Source organism: Psittacula echo (assembly GCF_963264785.1).
Source record: "Psittacula echo genome assembly, chromosome: Z".
Lineage (NCBI taxonomy): Eukaryota > Metazoa > Chordata > Aves > Psittaciformes > Psittacidae > Psittacula > Psittacula echo.
Window position 1 is genome coordinate 3,470,895 of NC_137742.1, and position 15,269 is coordinate 3,486,163.

General features: G+C 38.6%; 1 protein-coding gene across 7 annotated transcripts in view; it reads left to right on the forward strand.

Annotated features, from left to right (window-relative positions):
- SMAD2 (SMAD family member 2) overlaps window positions 1-13,581 on the forward strand; it is a 52,219-nt gene extending 38,638 nt beyond the window's left edge. For 4 of the 7 annotated variants that reach the window (XM_080638090.1, XM_080638089.1, XM_080638093.1 and 1 more), the window contains 6 exons: window positions 3,014-3,088; window positions 4,383-4,436; window positions 5,547-5,759; window positions 7,843-7,980; window positions 8,137-8,281; window positions 11,384-13,581. In XM_080638090.1, coding sequence (XP_080494216.1) covers window positions 3,014-3,088; window positions 4,383-4,436; window positions 5,547-5,759; window positions 7,843-7,980; window positions 8,137-8,281; window positions 11,384-11,507 — 749 coding nt within the window. In that variant the 3' untranslated portion in view covers window positions 11,508-13,581. The remainder of the gene's footprint in view (window positions 1-3,013; window positions 3,089-4,382; window positions 4,437-5,546; window positions 5,760-7,842; window positions 7,981-8,136; window positions 8,282-11,383) is intronic. The other 3 variants (XM_080638094.1, XM_080638095.1, XM_080638092.1) reach the window with 2 other exon arrangements.
- The last annotated feature ends 1,688 nt before the right edge of the window (window positions 13,582-15,269 follow it).

Here is a 15,269-nt window from a genome sequence, read left to right on the forward strand (position 1 = left end):
AATCCTGTGTGAAACCATATTGCTGTGGTTTCACAATAGCTTAATTGGTTTCAATAGCTTAATTAAGATTCAGGATTCTAATGAGTGCAAAGTAGACCTTCACATTATGCTTTAAGCCTGTTTTACAACCATATAGGGGTTGCCAAATGTTGTCCACTGGAGATTGAGTTAGCAAAGTGCTGCTCGATCTTGTCACATGTAGTATGTGGAGAAAACTTTAAGTTGCAAAACAGTGACTTAAAAGTGTTTTTATCTGTAGTTTGCAATCGATCAAGGTCTGCTTTGTGTATTTGTTTCTATTGCGTGCAGTCTTGTCTTGTCAGTATGAAAGGACAACCTAACAATATTGAACTCTTAAAGAATTCCCTGTTCTCCACCCCAAAACAAATAGCCAGGCTAATCTGCTACAGTGCACCTGAAAGTCTGTGTCCTTATTGAAACATAAGAACAGTGACCTTTGTTTCCTGCCCAGCTTCCTGTTTCCTGTCTCTACAGGAAGTTGTCTGGAGTGTAAAACCAAGCAAATGTGAAGTTTACTCATAAATGTTTATTGCTGCTATGTTATGAACAAGCTGAGGATTCAGATCCGAACTCTCTAAGGATAGGATGGCTGCCTTGAAATTCAAATACATGCAGTGTACAAGTTTGAGATGTATCTAAACATCTTGGGATGTTGCTTGTGTTTTCTTTAAATGTATCCAAGAATTGAAATGGCACAAAAAAAAAAATCAGTTAATCTGATCTTATCTGTTTTGTTTATGCCACTTTTGTTGCCATCCAGGGACAACAAATCTTTAAAGAGCAGGTTAAGGTGCTAGAAGCTGGTGTTGCTTTCTTAACTTATGTATACTTTTTTGAATCAGCGTGAGAGCTTTTCCTAGCATTTGCAAACAACTTGCAGGAAAGCCACCATTTGAAAATCCATTGCAGTGGAAACGAGCTAAAGCAACTAGGTAGTTATTTGCAGGAAGTCTGCTAAAGGTGATTGCAGGTATTCATGTGGTCTTGCAATGTTTATACAGCTAACCACACCTTGCCTCCTTCTCTTTGTCACCGACACCCTCCTGTTGTATTCATATCATGGCATCTTACTTTATTTGACCTCCCTAACTTAATCTTGAGTACTTAGGTGAGTTCTGGTAACTCTTGTGTGTCTTGACAGCCTGCTTCAGAGAACCGTTTTCCTTAGCTGTAGGCTGCCACAACTGTGGTAGTTTCCCACCGCAGCACTCTCTCAGAACTTGGTCTACAGCGAGGCTGATTTTACCTACAGCTGGGAAGATGGTGGTTATGAAGATGCAGGATGGCCTTTGGGGCTGTATGTTCCCTTTCAGGTTATGGATGCCTTGAGTCGTCCAAACTTCTGGCAGCATTCAAGCTGTGCTGAGAGTTCCTAATGCCACATGTGAGCATTTATTTCCAGCTGTGGTGATGCTCAACCCCTGACCCTGAAACAATATTAATAATACTAGGTGGAGGAAATCTTCTCTGTTCAGACAGAGACTACATGTGGAAAATAATCTGTACCAGAGTGCCTATATTAACAACTGGAAACAGGAGGCGTGGGTTGGATTGGAAATGGTTATTAACCTTTTACCATGGCTGTGAGCTTAACTATAATGAATGATTTGGAGATGTGTGGAATCCACTTTATCATAACAAATTCTATAAGAGTAATTCAAAACAAGTATGATTTTTGTCATCAAACTTTTTCCTAGCAAAAATTCCCCTTAATCATCCTTTTAAATGCTCACTTGAATTTTGTCACATCTATACTTAGCACGCTAGTTTTACAGAATGAGCCGAAGATATTGTGCTTCTGGTTCATTTTTATTTAACTGACTTAATCTGGTTTCCTCTCACTGACTTCCTTCTGATCTTACTATATTGCTGTAAATCTCAGACACAATATTTGATATAATTTGATTTTAATTCTTAAGCAAAAGGCTTCATCTTTAAATTTCTGCTGTTTGGTAATAATGTAATTAGATGTGTTTAATCCCTCAGATGTCTTGGAGACAATTTTGAGGTGATAGTAGAGATAGTTGGCTTCAAACACTTTCACTAAAGAAATCAAGGTTTCACCTCTAATATATAGGAAAAGATATTTGCTCAGTTCAAATAAAATTGTTTCCTGAAAGGCAGTTGGTTAACTCATTATCTGGATTACAAAGTAGATTTTGAATGGAGAAGAGGAGCATCCATTCTCTCCTCGGTTTTGAAGGTATTTCTGTGGAATTAGGCACAGTTTCTAGTATCAGAATGCTTCAAACTTACTACTGAGCTTACTTTGTTCTGTGAAACTCCATCTTGAAGAAGGCTAGTTAAAAAACTAGACTGTAGTTTTCATAGAGCTTGAAGGTAATAATAATAATGATGATGATGATGATAGAGCCTTTGTAGTGTGACCTGTTAGATAACATAGTTGTTAATGAATGAATCAGTGGAATCAACTGTTCTGTAGTGAAGATAAAATGGATTTGGGACTGAACTAAAAAATAACACTTAAATCTAGAAACTTATATAAAGTGTAGGAGGGCATCTGATCTGATGCTACAAAAAGTACTGCAAAAAGTATCAGTACTACAAAAAGACAGCTCAGGTGGTTGGTTGGGTTTTTTTGTAGAAGTCACCAGATGGGTGTTTTTCATTTGTAATTCTACTAAATGTGAAATCTAATGATTACAATTGCAAAATTGTTACTTGCTGTAGTGAAAGTAATGGAATAAACAAGGATTATCTGCTAATTATATATAACATGTTTGAGCAGTTGACTGGCAATACAAGAGATGGTACGTTTTACATAGGCAAGTAATACATTTAACCCACTGGAAGAGAGACAGCAAAATAAAATTCTAGTTCAGTATTCGGGTATGATACGGAGCTCCTGAAGGCTTGAGGACAAGAGCACCAAATTCTACATCCTTCAGATTTCCCCAGTCATTCACCAAATAGGTGGATTTGTTTGGTTGTTCTTTGTTTTTTTTGGTTGGTTTGGTTTTTTTTCCAACAGAAACACCACCTCCAGGGTATATTAGTGAAGATGGAGAAACAAGTGACCAGCAGTTGAACCAAAGCATGGATACAGGTAACATTTAATTTTTGCTACTTTCAAGACATAGTATTAATAGTTGTGAACCCTATGTGAAGCAGACTGAATTCAGCCTCAATGCTGATGGCAATAACCCTCTGTCTAACCTGGTGTTTTCTGTTTAAAATACCACTTCCAATCTTTTGCGAACAAAGTAATTTTTGCTAAGGGAATGCTTTTAAAATAGTCTGTGGCATATTAAGTGCATTTCATTTGTTTCGTAAAAACATACAGGCCTAATTAGGTCTTCATCAGAGAGGCTTAAAATAGATTTTAATAGCTAATTGGTTTCAACCTACCCCTAAATTTACTGTCTGGACAGAGGCTCATTGAAGCAAAAGGTCTGTTGGCCTAAACAAGTTACAGGAATGCTGCATTTTGAGAACCTGTCTCCTAATTGATAACCTTACCACTTCTGCCATGTTTTAAATAAGTTCTTGTATGGAAAGCTCCATTGGAAGAGGAGTAGAAACATTAAGTGTTTGTGCCTTTGTATGAAAGGATTTCTATGTAATTTGATTGGTCTTAAAATCGGATAAAGCACAGTTAATGTGCTGGGTAAGAATGTCCTGCTATGTGCTGGCAGACTTGTGTGTGTTTGGTTAGCTAATGTTATCAACCTTTTTCAGTTAATTGGAATCAACTGCACTAGTTTCTGTAAGAGCTACAGTATTTTCTCAGTATTTGACAATAGGTGCCTTAATTAAAAAAGCCTCACATCAGCGGCTGTTGTAGGTATGTTTCTGTGCAAAGCTTCTCTTTATTTTACCTGCTAGTGTGGAAACTGCATTTGAGAGTACATGGTTTTCTGATTATTTTTTTTCATTCCTCCTCCCAAGAAAGAATAATTTCCTGGAAAGAAAAAATCCAGCTTGTTCTTTTGTAGAGATAAACCCTCTCCTGTGAGAACAGAGAGGCAGTACCCCGCTTGCTTTACCCACTTTATCTTACCTTTTCACTGAATTTTTGAAGAAATCACTGCAATCTCACTGGAGAAGTGCATAAATAAAGTCGTGGTCACAGAGTGCACATGAAGTGAGACCTCTGCCAAGTACAACAAATACTAAGATGTTAATTAAATCTTTATGAGGAGGTGTAGGTTCCCTAGAGTCTGGAAAATTAAATATAATCTTAATTCAGACATGCTGGAAAATCAGTTGTAGGATTTCTAGGGCTTCTAATTCCAAAGAATTTCAGTATAAAACTGGATCTAGATAATGGTTATACCTACCCATCTGAAATAACAAGAATCATTTGCACTGAAATCATGTGCTCTGTATTGCTTCAACAGGATCTCCAGCAGAGCTGTCTCCTAGTACTCTTTCTCCAGTTAATCATAGCCTGGGTAAGCTGGAAATGCATCTAATTGTTTCTCTGCGTGTGGTAACTCTTTATATATATAGATATAAATATATATATATACACACATATATATAATTACATTAAAAATGAGAATGTACTTTAAAAATTAGACCTGTATAGTGAGGAGACTGGGTTGGCTTCCTCATGATAAACATAGTAGAGCTGGGTTAACAACTTGTTAACAAATACTCTCTCTCTGTAACCATTGAGATTCTAACAAAGAGAAAGAATAATATACTTGTGTGTGGAATAGCATTTATAAAAGAAATAGTTTGAAGGACGTTAGCCTATCCATAGTGCTGCCTAGACTTGCTGTCTCCCTTGTGTGTATGTTCTGCTCCTCTTATATACTGTTTCACCTGTAACCACAACACAGTTGTTTTCCCCACATTAGTTGCCCACCTGTTTTGATCAGGTGCCATTGCTGTGTGTCTGTATAAATGTATCAGGAAGATCAGATTCCCTTGAGTTTGTTTAAGGAATAGTGACAGGATATATGATAGGAAAATGCTGTTTGGAGCGTCGTGTATGTAATTAGGGTTGATGAAAAGAAGCAGCAAAGGAAAAGCTGAGGATGCCCAGGGAAGGTACTGAGCTCTAGTAGGGGACAGTAAAAGGAGATTAGAACTGCCTTTAGATAAAGAGACAGTATAAGATCTAGTGTAATACAAGGGAACATCATTTTAATATTAATATTTTTTCCTTTGTGTTGTTCAGTGTCTGATAGTTTAATCTTTTAACATTGCCAAAATGTTTGCAAGATACAGAAAGCCAACAGAAATGTCTCAATGTCTGGCACTCACAGCAACATTAGCTTAATAATTTTGCCGAGCAAGATGCAAGTACTAAACTAAATGAGCTGTGGTCAGATTAGATCACCCCTTCTTCTTCCTCCTTTCCTTCATGGAATATTGAATTTCATTCTGTTTACTGGGGTAGGTGGAAATGACAGCAAGCAGAACATAATAAGAGTAGTTTGAGGAGACTACTGCTGTCATTTCTAGAGAGACTTAACAGCAGATCGGATAAACTTCTTTTCAGCCTCAAATTCTATGTTAAGCTTGTCTCTTAATTTTCTTTTGGTTTTTTTTAGACTTGCAGCCAGTTACTTACTCGGAGCCTGCGTTTTGGTGTTCAATAGCATATTACGAATTGAATCAAAGAGTGGGAGAAACTTTCCATGCATCACAGCCTTCCCTGACTGTAGATGGCTTTACAGATCCATCAAATTCAGAGCGATTTTGTCTAGGTCTGCTTTCCAATGTGAACCGAAATGCTACGGTGGAAATGACAAGGCGACATATAGGTAAAAATCTCTGATCTTTTAACTGTTTAATTTCATTTTAGCATTGAATTATAAGGAATGATCCACATAGGATGGGCAGACCTTTGTGGTAGGATCCTTTCACCCTTGTGCAGCTAGCCCTTGAACTTCTCTCTCAAGGCTTTCCAAGGAGAACTTGGTCTCTCTTGCTAAGGACAGTAGTGGAAAGACACAGAGATCACCGTTTCTGAAACTGGGGGGAAATGTAGCATTTTCTGCTACCATAGCCACTTGCAAATGGAAAGAGTTACAGTGATGGCTGGAGCTGAAAGGAGCTGCTTTTCCTCAGTCAGTAGCCACTTAAGGCAGCACCAGTCACACAGCTCTCAGGCTGAGAGCAGCACCAGAGGAAGCCACTCAGCTCTATGGGATTTCTGTTGCTCATGTAGCTGTTCTGGAGAAAGAAAGTGCACCAAAGCATCCTGAGGGGTAGGTTTTGTCTTTCAGGCTCCTTGTTAGACCACTGCCCTAGGTATCATTTGTATTCAGAGTTGTTTATAATTGAAATTTAAGCTTTAATTACAAAATGTTAACATGTTGCTTAGTTTATTCTAATTTATGAAACGTAGAATGGGCATTCTACTTCTTGAATTCTTTTCTGAAATGGGAAAACCTGCCATTGAGATGATGTGCTGTTTTAACATCATAAAGGTTTTCTTCGTAGTGGCTAATAAAGAATATTGTTTTCCACAATGCAGCAATTTAGCTTTAAGCTCTTCAATGAACTACTTTATTTTTTCATGGATTCTTTTATTTAACATCATTCATAAGATCTTTTTTGATTTTGCTTTTAGTAAAAAAGTTTAACCACTGAAGTAGAACCACAAACTGGTTTGTGTTGGAGAGGACCTCAGAGCTCATCCAGTTTCAAGCCCCTGCCATGGGCAGGGACACCTTCCACTACAGAAGGTTGATCCAAGGCCCTATGTCCAACCTGGCCTTGAACACTGCCAGGGATGGGGCAGCCACAGCTTCTCTGGGCACCCTGTGCCAGCACCTCAGCACCCTCACAGGGAAGAACTTCTGCCTAAGATCTAACCTAAATCTACCATCTTTCAGCTTAAACACAGCCACATTCACAAGAATTTTTTTGGTTTTATTTTTACTTAAAAAAAAAAAAAAAAATCAAGCTTTTCTGTAGAACCTTCTGACTACCTTGATACCAGATATAAATGCTTGTCTGGTAAAATCTTAGATGTGCAGAAGTTCAAGCTGTGACTGTGCTGACTGATCAAAGTGGTCAATGATGAGGAAAAGCAAAAATGAAAGGAGAGCTTTCTCTTTATAGAGCAGCTCATATCTTGTTTTAAAAATAGTTTTAAAGAAAAAGGGGAAGAGAAACTATGGCCTTTAAAAGACCTGATAATTATAAACAGTTTTCTTTATCAAAAGATCAGTTGTACATTACTTATTTACACTAGAAATGACCCATATGGGTTTTTTTCCACTCAGAGAGAACAAGATCATAATTTAAAAGTGAACAATAGGATATCTTAGGGATATTTTTTTGTAGTAGGGTTAAATAAAGGCATGTTGTTTTTGTCAAAGTAGTACAGAGAAGGGGTATGCAGTGGGTTGTGAAATAGTGTGGGTGCATGTAAGCTGAGAGTGTTGAAGTGGTATACTTGTTTTCCTTTTTTTGCCATAGCAGCCTGTGGCACTTCACATATAACACTTCTTAATATTAGCACAGGTTTTAATTCTGAGTCTAACCTTTTAACTTCAATTCTGGCACTTCTTTAAATGAAAAGGTTGTTTAGGAACAAATGCTTCCTAACTTGGATTTGGTTACAAGTCATTATGTGGCTAGAAAATTCTGTCTCACTCTTGACCAAAGATCATTCTGCTTCTCCTTCAAACTTTGTATATTCGTTGGAGGAAAATGCCAGTTAATTGTGCTTTGGTCCTGCTACAGCTGTGAGCCCAGCAGTGTGGTCTTGTAGATAACACATTTCTGCTTCTGCTGTAAAGAAAAATCTTGGCCTTTTCTGAAAGAAAACACTCCCTTGTTTGTTAATCTGCTTGGGTCATATCGTAACTAGAGTTCCTTTAAATCCTTCTCCAGGCCGGGGAGTGCGTCTCTATTACATTGGTGGAGAAGTTTTTGCTGAGTGCCTAAGTGATAGCGCGATTTTTGTTCAGAGCCCCAACTGTAATCAAAGATATGGCTGGCATCCTGCAACTGTGTGCAAAATTCCTCCAGGTTAGTAGCCTACCACAGGTCTCATGTACAAGTGTCTAGTGAATGCATTCAACTGCATAACATTTGATTTCCTGTTGATAGCTTCTTCACAGTTTTGGGCTTCTCTGTAGCAAACACAAATATTCATTGATTGTACTCTGACTTTTTTCTTTATAGGATGCAATCTGAAGATCTTCAATAACCAAGAATTTGCTGCTCTTCTGGCTCAATCTGTGAATCAGGGTTTTGAAGCAGTTTATCAGCTTACTAGAATGTGTACTATTAGAATGAGTTTTGTTAAAGGATGGGGAGCTGAATACCGGTAAGAGGAAAAAAACACAAAAAACCTTGGCTTTTAGAGTTGTTAATATTTCTTTTTTTCACTAATACACTCTTTCTTTCTGGCTTGAAACCTATACCTACAGAGTTCTCACTGCTACTATAGGCATGCTTACTGTAAGTCAAACCTGTATTTTCCTTTTTCCCCTCAGTTTTGTTGCTCCTAAGTCATAAAGAGTGGTAAACTGATTTTAGTATTGCATTGAAGTGGGCTGTTGATCAAGGAATGTCATCAAAGTTCTGTTTCCTCACTTGGTCACGACTAAGGTCGTGCTTGCTTACTTATTGTGAGGAAATCACTGGCAACATCTGGGAGTTTCACAGTTTGTGCTATGAGATTATTTGCTGTCTGTTGGTTGTGCAGTTATTTTGGCCTCTGTCCTGTTATATACGTGTATATGGACTATAAAAAAGTTCATTAGATTTTGGTGTGGGATGTAGTTGATAGTACCCAATAGAAAGAAATGGAGTCACTTGGAGTGCATTCTGCAGAATAAAACAGCTGGAGAACATACATTTAAGAGATGGGAAATATTTTGAGACTCGTAGTGGAAAAAAACTTCGCAGGAGTAGGATGACTGTTTGTGCAATAAAACTGCTAAAACCAGGTTTTTGAGTGGAAAAAATAAGTCTTTTATCTGCTTTGGAATAGGTTCAAACTGCATTCTCTATTAGCACAAACTTAAGAGCTGTAGTTGAGGACAGTGCCTGTTTTTAATCTAGTTTGGGAATTTGGGAAGGAAAGGAATTGACTTCTAACTGAGCGGTATTAAAGATCTCTTTATTTTGGAAAGCTGGAAATGTGGTTTTAAGCAGATCCCTTAAACCTCCCTAGAAACTGTCCACTGAAAGAGTGAAGTCTGATATATCAATACCCTATTGCAATATATAATTAATTTTTTTTAATCTGTATCATTTCTGAAGTTGAATAATGGCATGTAGGCTCCATTGTGAATCCTGGGGGTTTGATTCTTGTATCTGCTCTTGAAATAAAACATGTAAATAGCAGTGTTCAGTATGTGGGGAGGCTTCTTGGCTACATGAAGCCAATTTTGTAAAAGCCTAATTAGATGAAATCAGAAATTTGAGTAATGGAATAAATTGGTACCTCTCTGTTAGCAAGAGGTACACAAGAAAGAATCTGGCTCAAGTTTAAAGAACTGTTGGATTTGGCTTAAAAGAGTGTGTATACACTTAGGCATAATTAAATACAACATTCAAATCAAACAGAAGAAAGGCTTAATCAGTCAGATTATATGGAGACAACTTGAAGTGAATGGAGTGTAAATGCTGGGTTAAAACAGTGGGGAGGCTTTTGGTAAAGTTATTTTTAAGGAAAGAGGATGGTGGTTCTTAGTAGTCTATAAACCATTCAGAAATCATAGGATTGGAAAAGCTGCACTGGAAACACTGCTGGAACAGAACAGAAACTGATTACTGACATAATGCTGAACTAGCTTCTTTACATCTCTGTTTAAGATAATGCTAATAAACTATTGATGCAGTAAATTTGTGAGTTATGCTGCAGTTGGATTAAAACAAGAAGAGGTTGCTCCTGCAAACACAACCTTGAATTTTAATGAATGTAGTCTGAGTTGTCAAAACAGACCAGGAAGCACTGTAATAATCCACCTTTCTTATTAAAGTTTCCATGCCTCATGTCAAAAACGTTTCTTATTGAGCGGGCCTTGGCAAAGTCAAAGCATTACTGACATTTTAGTCGTATGGTGCATGTGCATAAATGAGCAGGTATGGCAAGATGTTGCGTCGTATAAGCTTGTGGACAAAATAGCCTGTATTGCTTGATACGTGTTTACTTGAATTGAAGATGGTGGTAGAAATTCAGTTTAACTGCCAAGTATTCACGTTGGCGTAGGAACTGTGCAGGTCTAGGATCATCTTCTGAAGAAAGTTAGATAGAAGGTGATTACAGCAAAAAGACTTAGTGGTGCATGAACTGGAAGTCCATGGGGTAGAAGAGGCTGAGTTTTACCTTTGAGTTGGCTGCTAAGTGACTGTCACTATTTTATTAACCTTTGTCAGCATAGTGCAAAACCAGGGTCGTTGAACAGAACCAGTTATAAAATTTGGAGGAAGTGTGTTATGGAACACATTGTAGGGGAGTTGACAGCAGTGGAATAATGAACTTCCTTCTTCAGGATAGGATTCGAGACTAAATGGAATTATATTTCCTGTGGTTTAGATTGTTCTTCTGTTGGATCACTTTTTTTTTGGCATAGGCATTTTGGGCTGAGATAACAATGTTTTTTAGAGTGCTGAGAGCGCAGACCCCAGATCTTCTCCTAGAAAATGTAAAACCACAACTTTCGAAACCCATCCTTTTGCTGCCTTAATCTTTCTGCCTTCTCAGTTTCTCTGTTTATACAAACAGATTTCCTTAAAGCAAAGGGTTACAGTGCCAACAGTAAAAATGTAGGGGCTGGGTTTGTGTCTGACTAATCTAGTGCCTTTGAATCTTAATGCCTCCTTGCTTTGACTTTGGGGTGGCTAGAATTACTAGGAAAAACTGGCCTAGCAACAGTAGTCTTGCCAGTCTAGGTTGGGAAAACTCCCATGCCTGGAGTGGGTACAGTGAAATAACAGGATTTTTCTGCAGAGTATGTCCAATACTGATTTCTTTACTTTGGAGATGAGAAGGAAGATTTTTGAATAACAGATCTCTGAAACAAGTTTATATGGCAGAGTGAATGAAGTTTTTATGGTTGTCAGCTCTTCAGCTTTGCTAAGGCTTGCTATATGGTGTTTAATTAAGGGAAAATGATGGGCAAGTTTATATAGAAGATGAGGGGAACAGTTTTTACTGAAGTTGTTTGTGTGATGATGTTGCACGGAACACATGTAGAAGTGTGAGATCACAGGAAATCTGAGATAAAGTTTAGTGTTCCTTTGAGATAGCATCAGCTAGCACAGTATAACCACAGAGTCTGTTTTGACATAGGGTTTCTGACAACATCTAGCACTTCTACGTTTATCTTGTTGATTGCTCCAGAAAGCCAGACCTTTATGATCAGCATGGAGTTGTGGCAGCCAACACTTCCTGACTTCCCTATTCTTTATTTTGTAGGCGGCAGACAGTAACAAGCACTCCTTGCTGGATTGAACTTCATCTGAATGGACCTCTGCAATGGTTGGACAAAGTGTTGACTCAGATGGGCTCCCCTTCAGTACGCTGCTCCAGCATGTCATAAAACTCCTTCCTCCTTTATCAGTGGGCTAAATACGGAGTCCAATCAACAGACTTAATATAACTGCTCTTCTGTCATAGTAGTTGTGTGTGGTCCCTATGAACTCTTTACTATCCATAAAAAAGGTTTCTAAAAAAAAAGGAAAAAAAAAATCAAACAAAAAAACAAGCAAAAAAAAAAAAAACACAAACAAAAAAAAAAAAAAGCCAAAAAAACCCAACAAAAACAGCACTTGAGGTCTCATCAATTAAAGCACCTTGTGGATTCTGTTTCCTATCCTCTGATATTAGATGAAAACTTAGTGTATAGAAATGCCTTCAGAAAGAAGGGACAGTTATAAAGACTCTTAATGGTGTTTTTATTGGGTATATAATTGAGTGTCCTAATGGTTTATCAATAACATGAATAGCTAGGTATACGTACATGATCTCAAATATCACACTATTGTGCTGTTCTACATTTTAGTTCTCATAAATAGTAGTTTGGGGGTTTTGTCTGGGGGGGCAAATCTCTCATGAAATTCCAAGACTCTATTCCTTTATTCTTTTGTATTTTTTATATAAGCAGGTTTTCGAGTTGTCCTAAACATAAAAACCAGACTTTCCTTGTAGAAAAGCTTAACTTTTTGCTGCCTTCTTAAAAAAAAAAAAAAAAAAAGAAAAAAAAAAAGAAAATCCCTCTACTGGAAGGGAAAGAGAAATGTCTTAAGATTCATCTGCAAAATCTTAAGACACTTTATATACTTAATGGGGCCTAAAATGAATTCATACTATAAATTCTGACTATCCATCTCACTAGGAGTCTACTTCTTTCTACTCATCTGCATTGATGCATCTATTGCCAACAGTGTTGCTGTACTGATGTAATTTGGAACTTTTTTTCTACTTTGAATCATAGAGTCATAGAATCATAGAATGGTTTGGGTTGGAAAGGACCTTAAGATCATGTTGTTCAGATACCCTGCTGTGGGCAGGGATGCCTCATACTAGACCATGTCACCCAAGGCTCTGTCTAACCTGGCCTTGAACACTGCTAGGGATGGAGCATTTACCACTTCTTTGGGCAAACTGTACCAGTGCCTCACCACCCTCACAGTAAAGTTTCATTATAATCAGTGTGTGTTTTCCTCATAGAATAAGAATTTTACTGTAGCATTGGATGCTGGATTAAGTACACAAGGTGGTTGGCTTACTCCTTATATCTGTATTTTTTTCATTAAACATTTTTAGTCTTTGAAGCCAAATACCTTTAAAAATCCTTTCCCAGGGTAAACTAAACTCTTTCGTCTAAGTTTTAAATAGATGCAGCATCTTAACATATTTCAGTAATAGAATTTAAATTTTTGAACCGTGTGGCTTTGTTTAGCTTACTTACATACCAGATCATACGCATTCATTATGTCATAATGGGCCTTGTTATTAAAAGTAGTTGCTTCTGCAAAACCTCTAGGATAGTGGTTGCTGAGGTATGAGCAGCGAAGGAGGACTTCCAGGTTCCTCATGACAGTGCATGTTATTGTCAACCCTTGGACACTACAGCTGCACCATACTAAAAATATTCTGAAATATATTCTACAAATAAGTCTTTTGGGGAAGGGTTGGGAAACTGTATAGAAGGGTTATTCTGACTTGAAAAATATACATCTTACTAACAATCTTGTGATCTAGCTGTCTGTCATTCTTTTGTTATTGTGGCAGTAGCGGGGTTGCCTTTGTCTGTTTTTCCCATTGTTTCATCCATTGCACTAGGGCTGTACTCTGCAAGTACATCTAGTCATAACTTCAGCTTTGAGAACAAAATGTGGCCAGTGTTACAGCTTTTAATCAGTTGACCGAATTGATGATAGTGGTGGATATGTTTATGCCATAAAGATGAGGACATTGAAGCAATACCAAAAATCAAACCTTGAAAATATGGGCCAGATACATTAAAAAAAAATAAAATAATGGCAAAGCAGTTACCAGTTTGTGCTAGTTTTACCAGTAGACTAATGTATTGGTAGAACTTGTGAACCTAAGAAATAAGCTTCATGCGTGTTGCGTTTGCCTAATATGTGAACACACTAATAAAAGTTTTAATTCTCACAATGATAGTTGTGGGGTTTTATTAGTATTTATATTATTGCTGTATATATTTTCTATTGAAGGATAGAAATCACTCTAATTCACCTAAATAAATGGCATGAGTGTCCTGCATGTTGTGGCTGGAAAAGTGTAGTTTAGATGTTAAAACCACTTCTTTGTACAGCTATAGTGGAGGTTCTGGATCCGTGTGTGTTTAGTGATGCAGACTTCTACTCCAGTCATAGAATCACAGACTGGTTTGTGTTGGAAGGGACCCTAAAGCTCATCCAGTTCCAAACCCCTGCCGTGGGCAAGGACACCTATATATAGCAGATTGCTCCAAGCCCCATCCAACTTGGCCCTGAACACAGCCATTTACCACTTCTTTGGGTAACCTGTTCCAGTGCCTTACCACCCTCACAGTAAAGAATTTGTGTATCTAACCTGAACTTCCCCTGTTTCAATTTGACCTCATCACCCCATGTCCCATCTCTACAGTCTCTAATCATGAGTCCCTCTCCAGCATCCTTGTAGGCCCCCTTCAGATGCTGGAAGGCTGCTCTGAGGTCTCCATGCAGCTTCTCCAGGCTCAACAGCCCCAACTTTCTCAGCCTGTCTTCATACAGGAGGTGCTTCAGCCCCTGATCATCCTCGTGGCCTCCTCTCGACTTGGTCCAACAGCTCCTTGTCCTCCTTATGTTAAGGCCACCTGAACTGTACACAGTGCTGCAAGTGGGGGCCCAGAAGAGCACAGCAGAGGGGCAGGATCCGCTCCCTGAGCTGCTGCTCGTGCTCTGGGGGTGCAGCCCAGCACACAGGGGGGTTCTAGGCTCAAGTGCTCACTGAAGCCAGGTCATGGGGAGCTTCTCACTCAACACCACTCAGGGCTGCTCCTAATCTCTTCTCTGCCCAACATATAGCTGTGCCTGGAATTGCCCTGACCTATGTGCAGGACCTTCCGATTATCTTGGTTGAACTTCATGAGGTTGACATTGGCCACCTCTCAAGCATGTCAAGATCCCTCTGGATCTCATCCTTTGCCTCCAGTGTATCAAATGAACCATGCAGCTTAGTATCATTGGCAGACTTGCTGAGGTCAAGTTTGTTAAAGCAGTTACTTTTTTCTACCACAATCAAAATTGCATCCTACTAGCTCAAATGTTTACTTTCACCTGTGAAACAGATTAAGAACCACTTGTCTTTTAGGAGCCATGGTGAAAGACTCAATTGCATTTGTTATGCGTTTGTGCATTCTTTACTGAAATCAGTTGGGTGACCAAATTCTGTAGCCTCCTTATTATATATTTCTGTGTGAGTTCTTTCAGTTGCAACAATATTACTTGCTTTGCCTTGAACATGGTGATAACCTTGACTGTACCCCTCTTTTTGGTGCACACTTCCAAACAGCATACAAGGATGCTGCAGACGTTATCTGTGACCCTGTGATGTTTCCTGCCTGCAAGGTATCTCAGTCTGTGAAGGTCACCTTGGTTTGTCTCCTGTTAGAACCACTGAATTATCCTCTCCTGTCATTACTGGTTGTCATTACTGATGAATCCTGTCATCATCATGGTTTAAGCCCAGCCAGTAACTCAGAACCACGCAGCTGCTTGCTCACTCCCCCTCTTCTTCCCTACCCCACTCCTGGGGGGATGAGGAGGAGAATTGAAAGAATGTGACTCCCACGGGCTGAGATAAGAAC